The following is a 20,529-nucleotide window of genomic DNA, read 5'->3' as shown; positions in this document are numbered from 1 at the left end:
GAAATCAAGTTGGAAGAAGGAAATATTTACCCATTTAATTAACCAAAAAAGATGTATTGAACACTGTGTGTCCCTGCCCAAAAGAATTCACACTGCAAAAGGAAGAGAGTCAGGCAGATGTAGGTCTTCTATAGCATGATAATATTACAACACAGGTTTGTGCAAAGTACTGGCACGATATGGGGGAGGGTAACAATTTGGGAAGTGCTTCACAAAGACGGTGGATCTGGGCCCTAAACAAGAGGTCAAGTTGAAGAGCCAGGATCGCAGTGCCATCTGGAATAATGTCAAATGTCACAGTCTGGCAGATGGGTTTGTGAGTTTAAAATGAAATCACTACTGCTGAGATAACATTCTTTCTCTTTGCAAGAACACACAGTGAGCCTGCATGAAGAGAGGAAGGTAGAGAAATGCCTCGGCCCCTTGACTTTTTGGTTTGGTTTTTGTTTTGTTGTTCTTTACCCTGATTGTCCTTTGGTGTCTTTTGGAATCTGCCCAAGTGTTCAACCAACTGACGATGAAAACCTAAGACCATTGCCGTACCTAAATGCAGCATCTCAACACCTAGGTCTCAACTGAGTTGGGCCAGTAATGATCTTATTTTCCCACACTCAGAAACTAGCCCCAGGAAGGGAGAAAACCTGATACCAAATTTAATTATTTCTTAAGTGTATTTATTTATTTTGAGAGAGAGAGAGAGGGTGAAGGGCAGAGAGAGGGAGAGAAAGAATCCCAAGCAGGCTCTGTGCTGTCAGTGCAGAGCCCAATGCGGGGCTCAAACTCACGAACCTAAATTGAGAGTCAGACACAACCGACTGAGCCAGCCAGGTGCCCCCTGAATCAAACTTTAAAAAGGATGGCATGGGAGGAAGTATGACAGTAGGTACCGAGGACAGTTATTTGTGTTCCCTTTCTAAAGGAGATTTTTTTGTTCCTTCAATGGTTAAACCTTCCTTTCATCCTCAGGAGTTGTGAACAGATGCGTGTACAGTACCACGAAGGCGGCCGTGATTGGCCTCACAAAGTCTGTGGCTGCAGATTTCATCCAGCAGGGCATCAGGTGCAACTGTGTTTGTCCAGGTGAGGTAGGCACAAAAGGGCTGTGCACTTGTCCTTTCTGAACCCTGGTTCGCACTGTGAAACATATGCATAGAAGCTTGTTTACCACATGCTATATTGTGTCCTGTCATTAGGAAAAGCTCAAATGAAAAAGGGTCTAGGCTAAGATAACAGTCCAACGGTATGTTGGCAATGAGATTCTCAGTCATTAGGAATGAACCACAGATGCAAAGGGTTTAAATGGTATTCACACGTGTGTGGAACAACTCCAAATCTCGTGGCCAAGATAACTGACCAGAGTTTGGTGTTTTGGAGGTAGACCAGAGATGACCTTGTCAGGCGAAAGATGAAAAGTAGACCGTGTTCACTGGACCGCAGGAAGAAGGTAAGAGGAGCCTCCCAAAACACAGGGAGCTACTGAGTCTTATAAATCACCTGGGCTGACCCACAACCAAAAAGGAGAGATTAACACCTTCCTTTATGCTATAAAAAGGGGATCAGCAAACTATGACCTGCAGGTGGAATCTGGCCCGTCACCTGTTTAGTAAACACAGTCTTATTGTAACACACCCACACCTAGTTTGCCACATGTATGACTACAGGCAGAGTTGAGTAGTTGTGCCAGACCAAATGGTTCTCAAAACTAAGAATATTTCCTATCTGGCTTTTTACCAGGATGCATGCTGACCTCTCATATAAAGGAAAGAAGAAGAGAAGAACTTATTATTAGTAGAAAGGACATTCAGTCTGTCCAAACAAAAGCATTCTATAACTTATTTTGTAGGAATAACTTCCCATTTTTTTAATGACTATGGGTATGTCTATTAAACAGATATGCCCTTTCACCTGGTTCCACTGACCCAAAATGAATACAGGTTGCCTAAGAAGAATTATTAACTTCTTCTCTAAAAAGGAATTAAATATCACATATCCAGAATCAAGCTTGCTCTCAGTGGTTCACAACTGGTACTGGGGAGTTGGGGACAAGCAGCATTTCACAGTTACGTATGGAACTTTTCAAAACCTGAAGTGCATGCCAGAACTTGGGGAAAGAGTTCATGGGGAAAATTGTGTGTAGTTTGGAAAGTTCCACATGAGATTTTTATATAATCCACCATGGTCTCCCCTCAGGTTAAAAAACACTAACTCATTAGTTTAAAAGAGGAATGTGAAATACCTTTCAAGCTACAGAATTTCCATGACGGAGGTATTCTGTTTAATTTTTCTTGGATTAGAAATGTAAACATAGGTAACACCAAGAAAGAAGAGGATACAGAAGAGACAGTTTCACTGGGTTTTAACATACACGCTGGTGATACTTGACTCTAGCTATTTCTGGTGCCATTTACCCAGTGGAAAAAATGGAAAAATGATTTGGAAAATGTGGTTGTTTTAGCAGCTGGACTTTTCAGAAGTTTGGAAAATATATTATCAACCTGTGTGGGACAAGGAACGAGCTGTGACTCATGAGCCAGTCACAGCAGAAAACCTGACAAGGAGTGAGTGTGTCTGGGGTAGTGCTGCTGGTGGTATAGTCACACTCTTCAACACCAGCCTTGTGTAGACTGTGGCATGCTATGTGGTCCGTGCCCTGGATGCGGTAGAGTTGGGACAATGGAATTAAGTAGAAGGCATAGGCTTGCTCTATAGTTTCATTTAATAACCATTAATACCAGCCATATGAAAGACATGATGCTCCCTCGCCTGAGTGGTAGGAAGCTGTCAAAGTTGTATTTTAAAACTGGATTTTGAGGACATTGTTCAATGAAAGCTTACGACGTCTTGAGCATACTGTTGGCAGGACTGGGAACTGTAAGGAGGCTATGGACGAGGGAAGTGAGGAAAATATTACCAGAAGATGGGTACAAGGGAATCTTTGTTACACGGTTTCAGAAAGTTTATCAACATTATTGCCTGCAGTAATGTGGAAGGTAGAAAATGTTCCTGATGAACCAGGTGACCATTTCTAGTAAAGACAGTTTCTACCCTGAGTGTCAAAAGTTCTGCCCACTTATGATGAAATGTGAGAGGAAACAGGTAAGCTAAAGAAAGGGTGTAAACACAAAGGAGCCAGAACTTTCTGAATTTGAAGATTTCCACCCTCTCCAGAGAAATGACAAATGATGCTAAAATTAAGAAATGGTTGGGGCTCTTGGCTGGCTCAGTCGACAGAGCATACAACTCTTGATCTTGAGACTGTGAGTTCAAGCTCCAAGGTAGGTACAGAGATTACTTAAAAAAATAATTTTTTTTAAAAGAAAATAAATGATTTCCTAGTAAACATCATCCCTATGGCACTCTCAGGAGCAGAGGATATGACTTTAAAATCATTTTTTATGACCTTAGAAATACCATGTGGTTGCCCAGAGTACTGTCAGCACCCCCCACCCCCCGCCAAAAGGCCTTCTAAACAGAATTTACAGATTACAAAAATTGACAGAAACTCTGGGAAAGTTGCTCTGTAGGAGCTTGAACCAAGAGGGATTTTCAAATGTTTAGTGTCATTCTTACTTTAAGTGAGATAATTCAAATTATATTTTTTATGAGAAACATGAAACAGTGGTTAAAAATAGGAATTTGAAACCAATGAAAATAGGCAAGATAATGAAGAAAATGTCGAGCCATCTAATTACTGAGGACCGTGACAGGCATGGCCCTGTCTGAGGATCCCCAGAGTGAACCTGACAGCAAAGAATGGTTTGGGGATCATTAAGGCAACCTAGGTTCTTTCACTGATGAAGTATTTATATGGCTGTATTTACATCTCAGGGTTGTTGTGAGGAGTAACTGAGATAATACATGTAAAAGTGCTGAAAATCCATAAAGTGTCATGCAGTGTAATGTGACTAAAATATATCTTGGGGATGCTTGTGTGACTCACCCAGAGTCCTTGCCTAATGTCACAAAGAATTATGGTCTCTGTGTGTGTGTTTTTAATGTTTATTCATTTATTTTGAGAGACAGAGGGAGGGAGGGAGGGGCAGAGAGAGAGAGGAGAGAGAATCCCAAGCAAGCTCAGTGTTACCAGCACAGAGCCCGATGCAGGCCTCAATCTCACAACCATGAGATCATGACCTAAGCTGAAATCAAAAGCCAGATGCTTAACTGACTGAGCCACCCAAGCACCCCTATGGTCTGTGTTTTTAGAAATCCTAAACACGGAGGTGAAATTATCATTGTAAGTCATGGGGAAGGATTTCACTGATGTATCATGTGGAAAGGAAGTTTAAAGTTTGTCAACTTCTTTTTCAATTTGAGTAATTAACCAAGCTGAATGTCCCCCTTTGATTTAGGAACAGTTGATACCCCATCTCTACAAGAAAGAATACAAGCCAGACCAAATCCTGAAGAGGTATATCTACTATTTTAAATGCAATTAAATCTTCTGGTTGAAAAATGTCCTCTTCCTTACCTAGAGTAGACAAATTCAGAGACAGAAGGGCGGCTGCCAAGAGCTGGGGGAGGAGAGAACAGGGAGCTATTGGTTAATGGGTACAGAGTTTCAGTTTTGCAAGACGAAGAGAGTTCTAGAGATTTGTTGCACAATAACGTAAATGTACTTAACACTACTGAACTATACACTTAAAAATGGTTAAGATGGTAAATAACATGTGTATTTTACCACAATTTCAAAAAAATTTTTTTTAAAGCTCTCCTCTTTATTTTTTTATTTTAATTTTTTTTTTTTAACGTTTATTTATTTTTGAGACAGAGACAGAGCATGAACGGGGGAGGGTCAGAGAGAGAGGGAGACACAGAATCTGAAACAGGCTCCAGGCTCTGAGCTGTCAGCACAGAGCCCGACGCGGGGCTCGAACCCACGGACCGTGAGATCATGACCTGAGCCGAAGTCGGTCGCCCAACCGACTGAGCCACCCAGGCTCCCCAAAGCTCTCCTCTTTAATATGTATTTTGATCTGACACAGTATCTACAGGTTTTATTATAGACACAGTGTCTATAGGTTTTACTAGTTTGAGTAGCTTGGAAGTCATTCTAGTCCTACCTGGTCCACAATTAATGATATTCTCATGTATCATGTATCATACATGATTAATCAAGGCAGCAAGCCAATGGTAACTCTATAGATTCCTCTTGCCTCAGACTTCCTGAAGGAGTTGCAAGTGAATTCAGACTTCACCTCCTATCACTGATATCTGGTGTGGTTTCTGATCTCAGGCACTGAGCTCTTTCCTGAAGAGACAGAAGACTGGAAGATTTGCAACTGCAGAAGAAGTAGCCCTCCTCTGTGTGTATTTGGCTTCTGATGAAGTAAGCACTGTTCTTCCCAGGGAGTTCATTATTCCTCATTTGGCCACAATTTGCTTATCAAAATAATGTCATTTTAGAGAGTTGCAACATATATAAGAGGTTGCATTTACAAGATAGGGATAAATTCTAATTTAATTTGCTCAAAGAAAGGCCACTTTGATCTGAGCCACCAACTCTTCCTTATTCAACTCTATGTGTCACTAAATCTTGTAGCAAATGACATGGAAGATTGAAAAAATAAATTGCTCAATTTTATGAGAGACAGTTGCTTTGAAAAATTATAATTGGGGAAAGTCGAATTAAATGTAAGTCAAGCAAATGAACCTCCAAAATTATGAGAGCTTCAGGTGAAAGGGGGAGAGAGTTAACCAGATTTAGTTGTGTCTAGAATACACAGAATTGGCATTTGGTGTTTTTAGTTTTACTGGTGACTTAATTAGGACAATCCCACTGGCTGGTTTTTTCCTGTGAATTCTTGTTTATCACATATGGAAATCCCAATTCTATCTCATTCTGTTTTGCACCTATTTAGTAATCAATTTCTTCCTTAATGGCTATTGCATATTCTTAAATGGCATACAACTAGGAAAGCAGAAACTATAAGGTAAAGAGCACAAAAACACCCCCCTCTGTTGGATGTATTTGAATATGACATGAGGAGGGAACTGCAGCATTTGAGATGAGAAGAAGGGGGGTGGGGGGGAGTAGGCAGGAGTGAGGAGGTGTGTTACTGATCTGTTAGCTCTTCTTTACAGTAACTTGCACACCAGCTAGTTGGTGAATGTAACAAATAGTGGTTGAAATGTTAGTGACCAAAGTTACCACTTCTCAGGACTGTTAACAACAGTTTTTAGTAGCTGGGAAATTGCTAAACAAATTACTAATGGAACAAGTTCATTGGCTTTTGTTGTTTCTCTGAATCTGTATCTGCAGAAGAGTTCATTTGAATTGGGGGGTACTGCTCATAAGCTAAATTGTCCTTGTTTAGCCAGAACTTAAGTTTACCAAATATTTGGAAATGTTCTGGTTTGAAATGTGCAATAAAAAGACCTTTGGACTTTTAGAGGAGCACCAAGGGGTCCATATGTATAACAGAAAGTTTGCTTTTTATTTTTTTTTTATTTTTTTATTTTTTAATATATGAAATTTACTGTCAAATTGGTTTCCATACAACACCCAGTGCTCATCCCAAAAGGTGCCCTCCTCAATACCCATCACCCACCCTGCCCTCCCTCCCACCCCCCATCAACCCTCAGTTTGTTCTCAGTTTTTAACAGTCTCTTATGCTTTGGCTCTCTCCCACTCTAACCTCTTTTTTTTTTTTTTTTCCTTCCCCTCCCCCATGGGTTTCTGTTATGTTTCTCAGGATCCACATAAGAGTGAAACCATATGGTATCTGTCTTTCTCTGTATGGCTTATTTCACTTAGCATCACACTCTCCAGTTCCATCCACGTTGCTACAAAAGGCCATATTTCATTTTTTCTCATTGCCACATAGTATTCCACTGTGTATATAAACCACAATTTCTTTATCCATTCATCAGTTGATGGACATTTAGGCTCTTTCCATAATTTGGCTATTGTTGAGAGTGCTGCTATAAACATTGGGGTACAAGTGCCCCTATGCATCAGTACTCCTGTATCCCTTAGGTAAATTCCTAGCAGTGCTATTGCTGGGTCATAGGGTAGGTCTATTTTTAATTTTCTGAGGAACCTCCACACTGCTTTCCAGAGCAGCTGCACCAATTTGCATTCCCACCAACAGTGCAAGAGGGTTCCTGTTTCTCCACATCCTCTCCAGCATCTATAGTCTCCTGATTTCTTCATTTTGGCCACTCTGACTGGCGTGAGGTGGTATCTGAGTGTGGTTTTGATTTGTATTTCCCTGATAAGGAGCGACGTTGAACATCTTTTCATGTGCCTGTTGGCCATCCGGATGTCTTCTTTAGAGAAGTGTCTATTCATGTTTTCTGCCCATTTCTTCACTGGGTTATTTGTTTTTCGGGTGTGGAGTTTGATGAGCTCTTTATAGATTTTGGATACTAGCCCTTTGTCCGATGTGTCATTTGCAAATATCTTTTCCCATTCCGTTGGTTGCCTTTTAGTTTTGTTGGTTGTTTCCTTTGCTGTCCAGAAGCTTTTTATCTTCATAAGGTCCCAGTAATTCACTTTTGCTTTTAATTCCCTTGCCTTTGGGGATGTGCCGAGTAAGAGATTGCTACGTCTGAGGTCAGAGAGGTCTTTTCCTGCTTTCTCCTCTAAGGTTTTGATGGTTTCCTGTCTCACATTCAGGTCCTTTATTCATTTTGAGTTTATTTTTGTGAATGGTGTGAGAAAGTGGTCTAGTTTCAATCTTCTGCATGTTGCTGTCCAGTTCTCCCAGCACCATTTGTTAAAGAGACTGTCTTTTTTCCATTGGATGTTCTTTCCTGCTTTGTCAAAGATGAGTTGGCCATACGTTTGTGGGTCTAGTTCTGGGGTTTCTATTCTATTCCATTGGTCTATGTGTCTGTTTTTATGCCAATACCATGCTGTCTTGATGATTACAGCTTTGTAGTAGAGGCTAAAGTCTGGGATTGTGATGCCTCCTGCTTTGGTCTTCTTCTTCAAAATTACTTTGGCTATTCGGGGCCTTTTGTGGTTCCATATGAATTTTAGGATTGCTTGTTCTAGTTTCGAGAAGAATGCTGGTGCAATTTTGATTGGGATTGCATTGAATGTGTAGATAGCTTTGGGTAGTATTGACATTTTGACAATATTTATTCTTCCAATCCATGAGCAGGGAATGTCTTTCCATTTCTTTATATCTTCTTCAATTACCTGCATAAGCTTTCTATAGTTTTCAGCATACAGATCTTTTACATCTTCGGTTAGATTTATTCCTAGGTATTTTATGCTTCTTGGTGCAATTGTGAATGGGATCAGTTTCTTTATTTGTCTTTCTGTTGCTTCATTGTTAGTGTATAAGAATGCAACTGATTTCTGTACATTGATTTTGTATCCTGCAACTTTGCTGAATTCATGTATCAGTTCTAGCAGACTTTTGGTGGAGTCTGTCGGATTTTCCATGTATAATATCATATCATCTGCAAAAAGCGAAAGCTTGACTTCATCTTTGCCAATTTTGATGCCTTTGATTTCCTTTTGTTGTCTGATTGCTGATGCTAGAACTTCCAGCACTATATTAAACAACAGCGGTGAGAGTGGGCATCCCTGTCGTGTTCCTGATCTCAGGGAAAAAGCTCTCAGTTTTTCCCCGTTGAGGATGATGTTAGCTGTGGGCTTTTCATAAATGGCCTTTATGATCTTTAAGTATGTTCCTTCTATCCCGACTTTCTCAAGGGTTTTTATTAAGAAAGGGTGCTGGATTTTGTCAAAGGCCTTTTCTGCATCGATTGACAGGATCATATGGTTCTTCTCTTTTTTTTTTGTTAATGTGATGTATCACGTTGATCGATTTGCGAATGTTGAACCAGCCCTGCATCCCAGGAATGAATCCCACTTGATCATGGTGAATAATTCTTTTTATATGCTGTTGAATTCGATTTGCTAGTATCTTATTGAGAATTTTTGCATCCATATTCATCAGAGATATTGGCCTGTAGTTCTCTTTTTTTACTGGGTCTCTGTCTGGTTTAGGAATCAAAGTAATACCGGCTTCATAGAATGAGTCTGGAAGTTTTCCTTCCCTTTCTATTTCTTGGAATAGCTTGAGAAGGATAGGTATTATCTCTGCTTTAAACGTCTGGTAGAACTCCCCTGGGAAGCCATCTGGTCCTGGACTCTTATTTGTTGGGAGATTTTTGATAACCGATTCAATTTCTTCGCTGGTTATGGGTCTGTTCAAGCTTTCTATTTCCTCCTGATTGAGTTTTGGAAGAGTGTGGGTGTTTAGAAATTTGTCCATTTCTTCCAGGTTGTCCAATTTGCTGGCATATAATTTTTCATAGTATTCCCTGATAATTGTATCTCTGAGGGATTGGTTGTAATCATTCCATTTTCATTCATGATTTTATCTATTTGGGTCATCTCCCTTTTCTTTTTGAGAAGCCTGGCTAGAGGTTTGTCAATTTTGTTTATTTTTTCAAAAAACCAACTCTTGGTTTCGTTGATCTGCTCTACAGTTTTTTTAGATTCTATATTGTTTATTTCTGCTCTGATCTTTATGATTTCTCTTCTTCTGCTGGGTTTAGGCTGTCTTTGCTGTTCTGCTTCTATTTCCTTTAGGTGTGCTGTTAGATTTTGTATTGGGGATTTTTCTTGTTTCTTGAGATAGGCCTGGATTGCAATGTATTTTCCTCTCAGGACTGCCTTCGCTGCATCCCAAAGCGTTTGGATTGTTGTATTTTCATTTTCGTTTGTTTCCATATATTTTTTAATTTCTTCTCTAATTGCCTGGTTGACCCACTCATTCGTTAGTAGGGTGTTCTTTAACCTCCATGCTTTTGGAGGTTTTCCAGACTTTTTCCTGTGGTTGATTTCAAGCTTCATAGCATTGTGGTCCTCTTCCGTGGGCCTCTCGTCTGCGCTTGGCTCCGGAGACTCCGTTCTGCTAATCCTCTGGCGGTTTTCTGGGTTCTTTAGGCAGGTGTAGGTGGAATCTAAGTGATCAGCAGGACGCGCGGTGAGCCCAGCGTCCTCCTACGCCGCCATCTTCCGGAACCTCCAAGTTTGCTTTTTAAAAAACCTTTGGGGAGTTGATGATAGTTTACCTACAGTATGTGATTAGTTTTCATAGATTGAACTTTAAAATGTCTGTACTCATACTGTGATGTCTTTCCTTCCTGCATCTTCCATTGTGTCAGGCTTCAGATAAATTTAAAAATAAGAACACGAATTTAACATCTATGTTTAAGTTAAAAGATTTTTAAACCTCTACCACAAGGCTTACTTCAGATTTATTTCTTTGGAAAGTGCAAAATTCTGTGCAAAAAAAAAAAAAAAAAATAGTAATTTTTTTTTAAATTCCCTTAGTTTGGTACAGATTTGGATATCTGAAACTAGTATAGAATATTTTTTCATAGCTTAATAGATATAATAATTATTCATATAAATTTTTTAAACACATTTACTGTACCTCAGCTTCTGACAACACCTATGTATTTTTATCAACTAAAAATACAATATCTTCCACAAAAAATTCTGTTTGGTAATTAACACAACCACTTTATGACTAACACACTTGACGACATTCAAAAGTTTATTAATGGCATAAAACTCAGCTGCTTTAGAATAGTTCTGAATTTCAAAATGAAAATGTACTGTTTTAGCTTATACTTTATCCTAATTTAGGGAATGGCTGCATATCACTGAGCTTAATTTTCTGATTCTGAGACCGAACATCTGCTTAGAATGTGACATGTGCTAAAACACTAGCCAGAGGCCAGGTAACTCTAGATCACAAGAACATGCAGCAGTTTCAGATCATCCAAAATGTAATTCAGATTTTTCCTAAAATCTATTTGTTATGGGAGATTTCCTGTTACCATGAGAGTACATTGTTTAGGTTTCTGAGTCATGGAAAAATTGAAGAAACACAACCTGTGTTAAACCTGGTTAATTGTTCTGTCTCCTTGTGTTTGTCATTGCAGTCTGCCTACGTAACAGGTAATCCTGTCATCATTGATGGAGGCTGGAGCTTGTGATTTTAAAATCTCCTTGCTGGGAAGGCAGGCTCTTCCTGTCCACAGTGAACCTGGTTACAAAGAAAACTCACCCATCATGTCTCTCCTATTAACAGCCTATTAATGAAAACAAGCCCTTTTTAATGATGTCTTTGCTCACAAGAGTCAGATTCTTTAAATATATTAATCTCTTTCTAACCTCTTCTGAAATCATTATAGGTAGACGACATAAAAGATAATGAACTCACTGCAAATGAAGAGGTTTAACATCAACCACAATTTGTAAACATATAAAATTAAAATGTGAATATGAAAAATGGAAGGTTTTTAAGAAAAAAGTATTTGTATTTTACTTCTATTTCCCAATATTCAAATATTTCGTATAATTCTGCTTGGTCTGTACATGGACTCTAATTTTAAAATTTTACACCATCATAAATGAACACAAGATAGGAAAGAATTTAGCTTCAGTGACTTACATTAAAAAAGAGTTTAGATTCAGAACTATATTGTTAATCTGTTATATAAAAGAAAAATAATCATCAAGTATTTATATTTAACAGATGTTACCACTCATAATTGAGTACTATTTTCTTAGTTTAACTAAAAAATCTTTATTAAAATAAATAATGATATTGGCATGGGCCTAAGAAACTTGCAGTGAACCAGCAGTATTTTCAGTTTGAATAGATTAAGTGTAGATTTTTTTCACCAAATGCCAGGTTAACAGTAAGAGGACATGAAATTTAGAAACAGTCTCTGGATACATAAATATAAATGAATCATATAACAGGAAACAAAATTAAAGAAAATAAAATTTTCAAGGGATGGGTGAAATAGAGAATTAGGAAACACAAACTTCCAGTTATAAAAGAAATAAGTCACAGAGATGAAAAGTACAGCATAGGGAATACAGTCATTAATATTATAATAATGTTGTATAGGGACTATACTTAATCATGATGGGCACTGAATAATGTATAGAATTATTAAATCAATTATGTTTTACACCTGGACTTAATACAACATTGTATGTTAATCATAATTCAATAAGAAATGGTTAAAAAAAATTTTTTTAATTTGAATTTATTTGCTTAAGCAAATTCATGGATGATAATTGTATAAGAGGTTATTAGGAAGTTTTTTCTTTTTATTTTAGTTTTAGGGTTTTATGTTTGTTTTTTACTTGTTGCTACTTCAAAAGACCAAATGGTTTGATGCACATATAGATAATAAATGAGCAGTTCTTCTTAGTCTTTCCTCTTAGAAACTTAATTAACAACTAATATTAATATTAACAAGGAAAATTTTGAAATGGACATTGAGAGGATAACATTTTATGTGCGAGGAAGAGTATTATGTGATTGATGAAAAAAAGTTAAAATTGACAGCAAAGGATATTTTGACCAGCATTCCCAAAGAGTCCATTGATACAGGATTTGTTTTGGGGTTCTGGACCAGGTTTCCACAACTGCATCACAGAACGCTTGGTTTGTGACTAGACCAAGTCACCGGATATATGTTAGATTTTAGTATTCTGGTTTGGGAAATAAGGGAGCTGGGCCAAATGACTTGGGTTTTTGTTTTGTTTTGTGTTTTGTTTTTGGTGTATCATATTCAAAATGCTGTAACTTCTTATCAAGTGGAGTAGTGGAACAACGAAACTTACAAGTATGTTATGAAGTACTTCATGCTGTGAGCAAGTATATGGGTGTATGTATAATTATGACAGATGAATTCTAAATAAACAAATGATGAATTCTTGAAAATGAATTCTAATTAACAAATGCTTCTTCAGACTGCATTCTCTCATCTAACTATAAACTATAAAACATTATAGGGGCACCTGGGTTGCTCAGTCGGTTAAGCGTCCGACTTCGGCTCAGGTCATGATCTTGTGGTTCACGAGTTCAAACCCCCCCCCTCGGGCTCTGTGCTGACAGCTCAGAGCCTGGAGCCTGCTTCCGATTCTGTGTCTCCCTCTCTCTCTGACCCTCCCCCCATTCATGCTCTGTCTCTCTCTGTCTCAAAAATAAATAAACGTTAAAAAAAAATTAAAAAACTATAAAACATTATAAACAATAAAAGTGCAGGTAAAACCTAACTGAAAACTTCAGTGTTCCTCTCCAAAGTCGTGTTATTCAAATCGGGTGATGTGTCAATGAAGATCATATGACTGAAACAAAAGGAAAACTGTATTTCATTCCTGTGGTAAGAGGAAGCTGGATACCACTAGAAACTTCCTCAATCCTTAGGAGAGGGAGAATTCGATTTAGGAAGATACAGTAATAATCACTTTAGATGCCCTGAAGTTTACAGAACGTAGGTTCATCCGTCCTGCCCACAAAGGAGGCTGAGAGACAAGAATGAGTGGTTTTTATTTGGTGGAGATATTAACTTGACATTGTCCCCCTTGCTTGAAAAGCGGTGATTAAAATTGAGCCAAGAAGTGAAAATTAGGTAAGACAATTTTTATTTCTGAAGGAAATGAAAATTACCCCGAAAGGGGCGCGCGCATATATACACACACTTATTACCTGGAGCCGGGAAACATACAGAAAAGGAAGACACAGAAATGGAAGGGAGTTTTAATGGAAAAAGAAACTGCTGATGGGAAGGTTCAAATCTACAACAACGCGGTAAGAAGGGCTCCTGTTAAAGACGCGATACAAGGGGGAAGGACAAGTCTTTAATCCCGCCTAACTGGCCACCCAAACGGAGAATGCTATCTTCCCACCGCATCGGAGAAGACACTTCGAAAAGCACGGCTGAAAGGTGGAGTTAAAACCCGAAGTGTATTAGTGGGTTTAGGGAACATTAAACCTCGTAATTGGCTGTTGGGCCTGCACTCCCGACTCCAGAAAAGCCAGCGCTGCGCGTCCTCTCCAGAGTTCTCGTCACCGCCGGGGTCCGCGCTCGCTGGGCGGCCTTTCCTGCGAGTTTCCCGGGGGAGATGCGCTCATCCCGGCACCGGGAGCCGGCCGCCCAGCCAGAACGCACGACTGAAACACGACGGTGAGGCGCGACATCTCGGCAAGCCGGCGGGTGGTGCGCCGGGCACCCCCGCCCGGGAAGGCCGCGCGCCGCCAGACCCCGACCCGGCGGAGGGCACGTGGGGCGGCCGCCTGGGGCCGGGCCCCTCCCGGGCTCGCTCAGGGTATTACTCGGGCGCCGCCGGACCAGACGGCCCTCCCTCCACAGGGCCGCCCCGCGCGCGCAGAGAAGGCGGAGCCTCGGAAATCCGCGGCGCGCCCAGGGCCCAGATATAAGCGTGTTTCACAGCCTCCGACTCCGCCTGGGGCGATGCGCGCGCGTGGCTGGACCAGGCTCCCCCGGAAGATATTTTAGCCCGTCTCCCACTCTTCCTGCGCTGGAGACCGCCAGGTGAGTAGCCCTCAGAGGACACTGAGTGTCCAGAGCGTGTTTTTCTTGTTTGTGTTTTAGTTCTCGAACACCAGAGGCCGTGGCTACTGTGGGCTACGTTAGCACCACCAAGATGCTGAGAACCATCAGATCCCACTGGCTGGAGAACATAACCACATGCTGAAAGTGCACACTGCCTGTGGCTTTTTTTACTTACCAGGCAGCAGCTTGTTATCTCATCCTTGTTGTTGGTTGCATCCTTGTTATCTCACCGAAGACTTTGGTGATTTGTTGCCCTAAAAAATTGATATCAGAAAGCCACCATTGACTTTAGCCTCCCTTCAAGAAATGGACACCACCAGTGGACAGAGAAGGCGGGTACCTTCCTTAGCCACATTAACCTCTGTTTTCACTGAAAGACAGAAACCCTATTCCCCTACTCTGTAATGGGGCCTCCACCTGACATTGTGGCTGCTACAAACTGCTGTCATGAAATTCTGGCTTACTGTTTCTGAGTTCAGAATGAAACATTTAACTTTAGCAAATATCTGTTTGTCTTCTCTGGGCCAAGCAGGCATGGGGACAGGAAATGCAAATATGAACTAACTACAGTTTCTGCCATTCAATACCTCAAAATCCAATGGATCAGAATATACTTAACAAGTTACTAGGTAGAGTGATTCATGCTGTACTAATGACGTGAGCAAAGTGACTGATTCACAAATTTATATTTACTAGAATATTAAGATCTTTAGAATTATAACCCTATTGAGTAGATGTTTGCTTTTTTTTAATTTTAATGTTTATTCTTTTTTTAATTTTTTTTAATGTTTTTATTTTTGAGACAGAGAGAGACAGAGCATGAGCAGGGGAGGGGCAGAGAGAGACACACACAGATTCTGAAGCAGGATCCATCCAAGCTCTGAGCTGTCAGCACAGAGCCCGACGCGGGGCTCGAACTCATGGAGTGTGAGATCATGACCTGAGCGGAAGTCGGATGCTCAACCAACTGAGCCACCCAGACGCCCCATAATGTTTGTTTATTCTTGAGAGAGAGAGACAGAGTGTGAGGAGGGGAGGGGCAGAAAGAGAGGGAGACATAGAAGCTGAAGCAGGCTCCAAGCTCTGAGCTGTCGGCACAGAGCCAGAGGGGCTCGAACTCATGTACCATGAGATCATGACCTGAACCGAAGTCAGGTGCTTAACCTGACTGAGCCACCCAGATGCCCCTTGCCCTTTTTTTCAAGGATTTCTGAAAAAATGGGAAGAACTCAGTGATACAGGTCTGTCTTGGAGTCTACTCCAAAAGTTGCTGTGCTGGATATAGAAGGTTGGCACTCATATCGATCCCTACCTGCTTCCAGCATGCCTTATTGTATAGGAGACACTGGAGAGCTAAAAACACTTCCTTAGACTCCAATCCAGCCAAAGTTCTAGATGTAACATTAGTGTCTGGCAAGTAGATGAACTTGTCTGAGCTTTTGAAGGCAGAGGTGAGACAGAGGCCATCTCCTTGCTACTTTTTGCTGTTTTCTCTTGGCAAGGAAGGTCCAGGATTTGCCAGTCCTAGTCTCCAGAACTGTGGGTGTGGGGAGGGGCTTACAACAGTGGTGACAGCCAGACTCAGCAGCATCATATTGAATCACCAGCTCTGTGGCCATCAAGAAGCAATTGAGGGAAGTGGTGAACATAGTCTGTGTTCCCTGCCCAGGCAGCTTCCAGATCCCAGCTTCTCGGACTCATAGCTACAATGGTGTCCTTGAACTCTGTAGTCCTTGTGGAGCCTTCTGATTGTAGCAAAAATAGTACATTCCTCAACAGTTCATTTACTACTGTTCTAGAAGTCATTCCCAGAGGCCCAGTCTAGAACCTACTCTTCTAACCCTTTCAACAGTCTCTAGCCTTTAAACAATTCACTTAATTCCCTGTGTAAAACCTCTTCCTGCTTAAAATACCTGAAATGGTTTCGATGTTCTGCACTGACTGATGAATATGTTTGCTATGTGGCCTGTAAGAGTCACATAAACCTAATCCCTTCCTTTTTTTTTTTTTTTTTTTTTTTTTTTGAGAGAGAGAGAGAGAGTGAGAGAAAGCACGTGCATGAGCAGGGGAGAGGGGCAGAGGGAGAGAGAATCTTGATCCCACAACCCTGGGAGCATGACCTGAGCCAAAATCAAGAGTTGAACACTCAATGGACTGAGCCACCCAGGATCCCCTAATCTCTTCCATTTCTTTAGAAGGGAAATGAAACCAAGAGATTAGATTCAGGGGCTTGCAATGATGTGAATGCTTTCTTTTGGGCTCTGCCCTCAGCAGTTGCCATAACTAGCTGTTACACCAGATAAACTCCAAAATCTCAGTACCTTAACATAGTAGAGGCTTATTTCTACTCAGGTAAAGTCCAATCAGGTGTTCAGTGGGTGTCATTCTACTCAGTGAGGAACCCAAAGTCTTTATATTATGGCATTGTCATCCCCTAAAACCTTAAAAGTTCTTAGTTTTCAGACATTAGACAGGGTATGTTGTAGAGGGAGGTATGTTGTAGGTTGCATGAAAGTTTCTTATAGGTAAAAAATGGAAGTGGCAGGGGCGCCTGGGTGGCTCAGTCGGTTAAGTGTCCGACTTCAGCTCAGGTCACGATCTCGCGGTCCGTGAGTTCGAGCCCCGTGTCAGGCTCTGGGCTGATGGCTCAGAGCCTGGAGCCTGCTTCCGATTCTGTGTCTCCCTCTCTCTCTGCCCCTCCCCCGTTCATGCTCTGTCTCTCTCTGTCTCAAAAATAAATAAAACGTTAAAAAAAAAAAAAAATTAAAAAAAAAAAAAAATGGAAGTGGCAGACATTACTTATGCCCACATCCCATTGGCCACACCTCAGTGACTTGCCACACTAACATGTAAGGGAGACTGGGAAATGTCTACTATCTGTGTGCCCAGACCGCACAGGAAACTGGTTTGATGAACATGTATCAGTCTCCTTCCGTCCCTCAAGAACAGACTGCATCTCAGTAATCTTTGTATCTCTTGTGCTTTACACACCACAGAAAATCAGTAAAAGTTTGATGAACTTCACCAACTGTAAAGGGATAGAGTTGTTATCTCATGTGCCTAATATCAAAACTTATCACCCTTTACTATGGTTGTTTAAGGAATGAGCTATCATCCTCTGACTACGTTACAGCCTTTGAGTGTGGGAACTATGTCAGACTGTTCACTTTTTTGTGTGTTTTTTTTATTGAAGTATAGTTTACACACAATGTTATGTTAGTCTCAGGTGTACAACATGATGCTTCAACAAGTCTCTATGTCATGCTATGCTCACAAGTGTGGCTATATCTGTCACTGGACAACATTATTATAATCCCATTGACTGTATTCTCTATGCTGTATCTTTCATCCCTCAGACTGTTCATTCTTGAATCCCTGGAACAAGAGCTAAAATCTGGCAAGAGTTTAATAGATGTTTGTTAAATAAATGAATGAATGAGTCCACAGAGAGAAAAAAGAGGTACAGAGTTAGTCTACATGAAGTTAAAAAATACTAATTGAGAAAGTGACATTTGAGTTAGATCTTGAATGACTAGTAGAATTTTACCAGATAGAAAAAGCAAAAAATGAAACCCCAGGCGGTAATAGTAGTGCTGTTTTGTTGTGGTTGTAATTGCTTCATGAATAGACATTTAGAAAACCATCAAATGTTTATAAGTCCAACTTGTTATTATTCACTATTCAAATATTACAACCAAACTTCAGGGATAGGGAAGGAAAAATATATAACCTTACAATCTCTGTAATCTCTATTGACTAAAAGAATGGCACTAAAAACCTTGGTACTGATTTTTTTAGCTACTTAAATATTCTTTTCTGAATATTTTTGATAAATAGCAACACAGAGGCAGTATTCTGATTGTTCATCCTCCATGAAGATTTTGCACCACGTCAAGAAGCTAGGGAAACACATATGAGCCAAAGGTTCCCCATTACTGCTCATCAGAGCTTCTCTGAGCTGGCTCTGCATCAAAATCATCTGTTGTATTGGTTAGGCTGCTTTTGGCTGCAGGTAATAGGAAATTCAGCTAAAATTGACTTCAAAAATACAAATTTACTTTTCTTACACAAGGTGTGTGGAGGTAATTGGATCCGGGGTTTGTTCTGTAGCCCAATGATATCAAGATTTAGTTTGCTTTCCATGAGCTAATTTTGTCTTTTTCTTCATGGTAAATGATGGCTGCTAGAGTTCCAAGAAACACAGTCGTCATCCTTGGCCCCATCCCCCCCCCCCCCCCCCAAACACACACAGATACACAGTTTAAAGACAAAAAGAGGAGAGGAAAAAATAAACAGTAACTAAATAAATAGATAGATGCAATTTTAAAAATTAAAATTTTGGAGCACCTGGGTGGCTCAGTCGGTTGGGCATCCAACTTCGGCTCAGGTCATGATCTCATGGTTCGTGAGTTCAAGCCCCACGTCAGGCTCTGTGCTGACAGCTCAGAGCCTGGAGCCTCCTTCAGATTCTGTGTCTCCCTCTCTGTCTGCCCATTCACTACTTGGCTGTGTCTCCCTCTCTCAAAAAAAAATAAAAACATTAAAAAAATTTTTAAAAAGAATAAAGGTACTGCGAAATTGTTTAAAAAAATTAAAATTTTTAAATTAAATAAATATTTTTTAAAAGGAGAGGATTCTTGCCTCTTTTTGGGGGGTGAGGGAGGAGCAATATCATATCCAGTGGTCCCCAACAGCCTTGCCCACAGATTTCATTGGTGAGAAGTGAATCATGCCCAGCCCTAAACCAACAGCTGGCGTGAAGGAATGGTGTTACAGAGATTGATTTAGACCAATAATGACTTATCACTAAGGGTGGGGAAGGTACACACTGACATACCTGAGTAATGGCTCTTAGGTAATAGGTTGGGTTGCCCCACTTGAGGAGATCGAATCTTTGGAATCAGATTTTAGTAGGCCTAGAGGTAATATTTTAAATTTTAATTAAATGCATTTGTCCTTGGGAGAGAGATTAGAAAGGAGAGAAGCAAGTATTGGGTCCCTTCTTACCTAGGAGTAATTTCCTTATATTCGTATCTCATTACATAGTGTTTTACTTCACGATGATTCAACCAAATCACTGTATCAGTTAGCCAAATAGAACAGTACTTGTTTTCCTTTGGTTGCTTGGTCTCATATGGTCAGCACACCTAACACTTTCAGATAAGGTTATTTTGTTCAGGGAAACATTCTTAGTCATTTCAGTTAACTAATTCAAGGAAATTTTAAGTCCCACCCTTCACTTGACCTGAATTCCTCACTGCTGGGTGGGTCTCCTTTTGGGGAATGAGCATTAGATCAGCAGTTGATTAGCAGAATCCAGAAACTGAAAGGTTTCTATATGTTCTACATAGACATATCAGAGTGAGCTTCCACTTCCAACACATGAATGGTTGAACACCAAAGGTAGGAGTTTTTGTTATAATCATTATAGAATACTTAATGGATAGTCATTGAGATGTTCTTTCAAATGTATAAATAACACATACAGTACTCCAGCCATATATGTAAATTCTCATTAAGATTACCCCATTAAGTGTTGGTCTGTCCCTACCTCAGACAGAAATAAGAATAACCAGCCTTTATCTAAGTAATGATCCTTTAGCAGTAATTCAACTGATAGCAGTAAGCATATTTTACTTGACCAAGAGTCTATGGACATTCACAAATTGAGAGTTCTTTTATTTCCTCTGGAATATTACAGAAAGCACTTTTAAACATTTAGATTAATAAGATAACCTGAAAAAGAGAAGGCTGATTTAACAGCCTTCTGTATATGAGAGCATATTTGCAAAAGTGATTTTCAAAGTGTCCTTCACTTGCCAGGAGAAATAGGGGTTAGTGGACACGTCTCCTGCAGTCCCCTTTATTTGTCCCATTTGTTGGATTTCAGGGTAGGGTTTTATGTGATGAAAGATTCTTTTTTGACCTAAAAAATATTTGAAAACTGCTGTAGAAGATGCTAGGCAGTTCCCCATCGTCTCTGAAAACCCCCAAAACAAAAAATTAACTTAAATTGTAGCAATGGGATTAAGTTATCTAAAGGGAAATTACCAGATTTTATCTCTGAAAAATATTATTACTGACGAAAGCTGTATCATTTTCTTTTCTCTAAAGCTTTAAGAATTACATAACGTTGTTTAAATGTATTTTGAATTGCATAAGAAAATCTTA

At 40.1% G+C, this 20,529-nt stretch overlaps 2 protein-coding genes across 3 annotated transcripts in view; both read left to right on the top strand.

Moving 5' to 3' along the window:
* BDH2 (3-hydroxybutyrate dehydrogenase 2) overlaps window positions 1-12,740 on the top strand; it is a 29,535-nt gene extending 16,795 nt beyond the window's left edge. The window contains exons 6-9 of one of the 2 annotated variants that reach the window (XM_049630941.1): window positions 967-1,080; window positions 4,353-4,411; window positions 5,237-5,329; window positions 10,921-12,740. In XM_049630941.1, coding sequence (XP_049486898.1) covers window positions 967-1,080; window positions 4,353-4,411; window positions 5,237-5,329; window positions 10,921-10,974 — 320 coding nt within the window. In that variant the 3' untranslated portion in view covers window positions 10,975-12,740. Of the gene's footprint in view, window positions 1-966; window positions 1,081-4,352; window positions 4,412-5,236; window positions 5,599-10,920 lie in introns of those variants that run through there. The other variant, XM_049630942.1, reaches the window with a different exon arrangement.
* Window positions 12,741-14,228: 1,488 nt separating this feature from the next.
* SLC9B2 (solute carrier family 9 member B2) overlaps window positions 14,229-20,529 on the top strand; it is a 50,358-nt gene continuing 44,057 nt past the window's right edge. The window contains exon 1 of the mRNA XM_049632140.1: window positions 14,229-14,337. The gene's annotated coding sequence lies outside the window, so the exon portion shown is untranslated. The remainder of the gene's footprint in view (window positions 14,338-20,529) is intronic.

The sequence above is a fragment of the Panthera uncia genome, chromosome B1 (genome assembly GCF_023721935.1).
Source record: "Panthera uncia isolate 11264 chromosome B1, Puncia_PCG_1.0, whole genome shotgun sequence".
Classification (NCBI taxonomy): Eukaryota; Metazoa; Chordata; class Mammalia; order Carnivora; family Felidae; genus Panthera; species Panthera uncia.
Note: the sequence above shows the minus strand (reverse complement) of the source record. Positions and strands in the feature narration are given on the sequence as shown.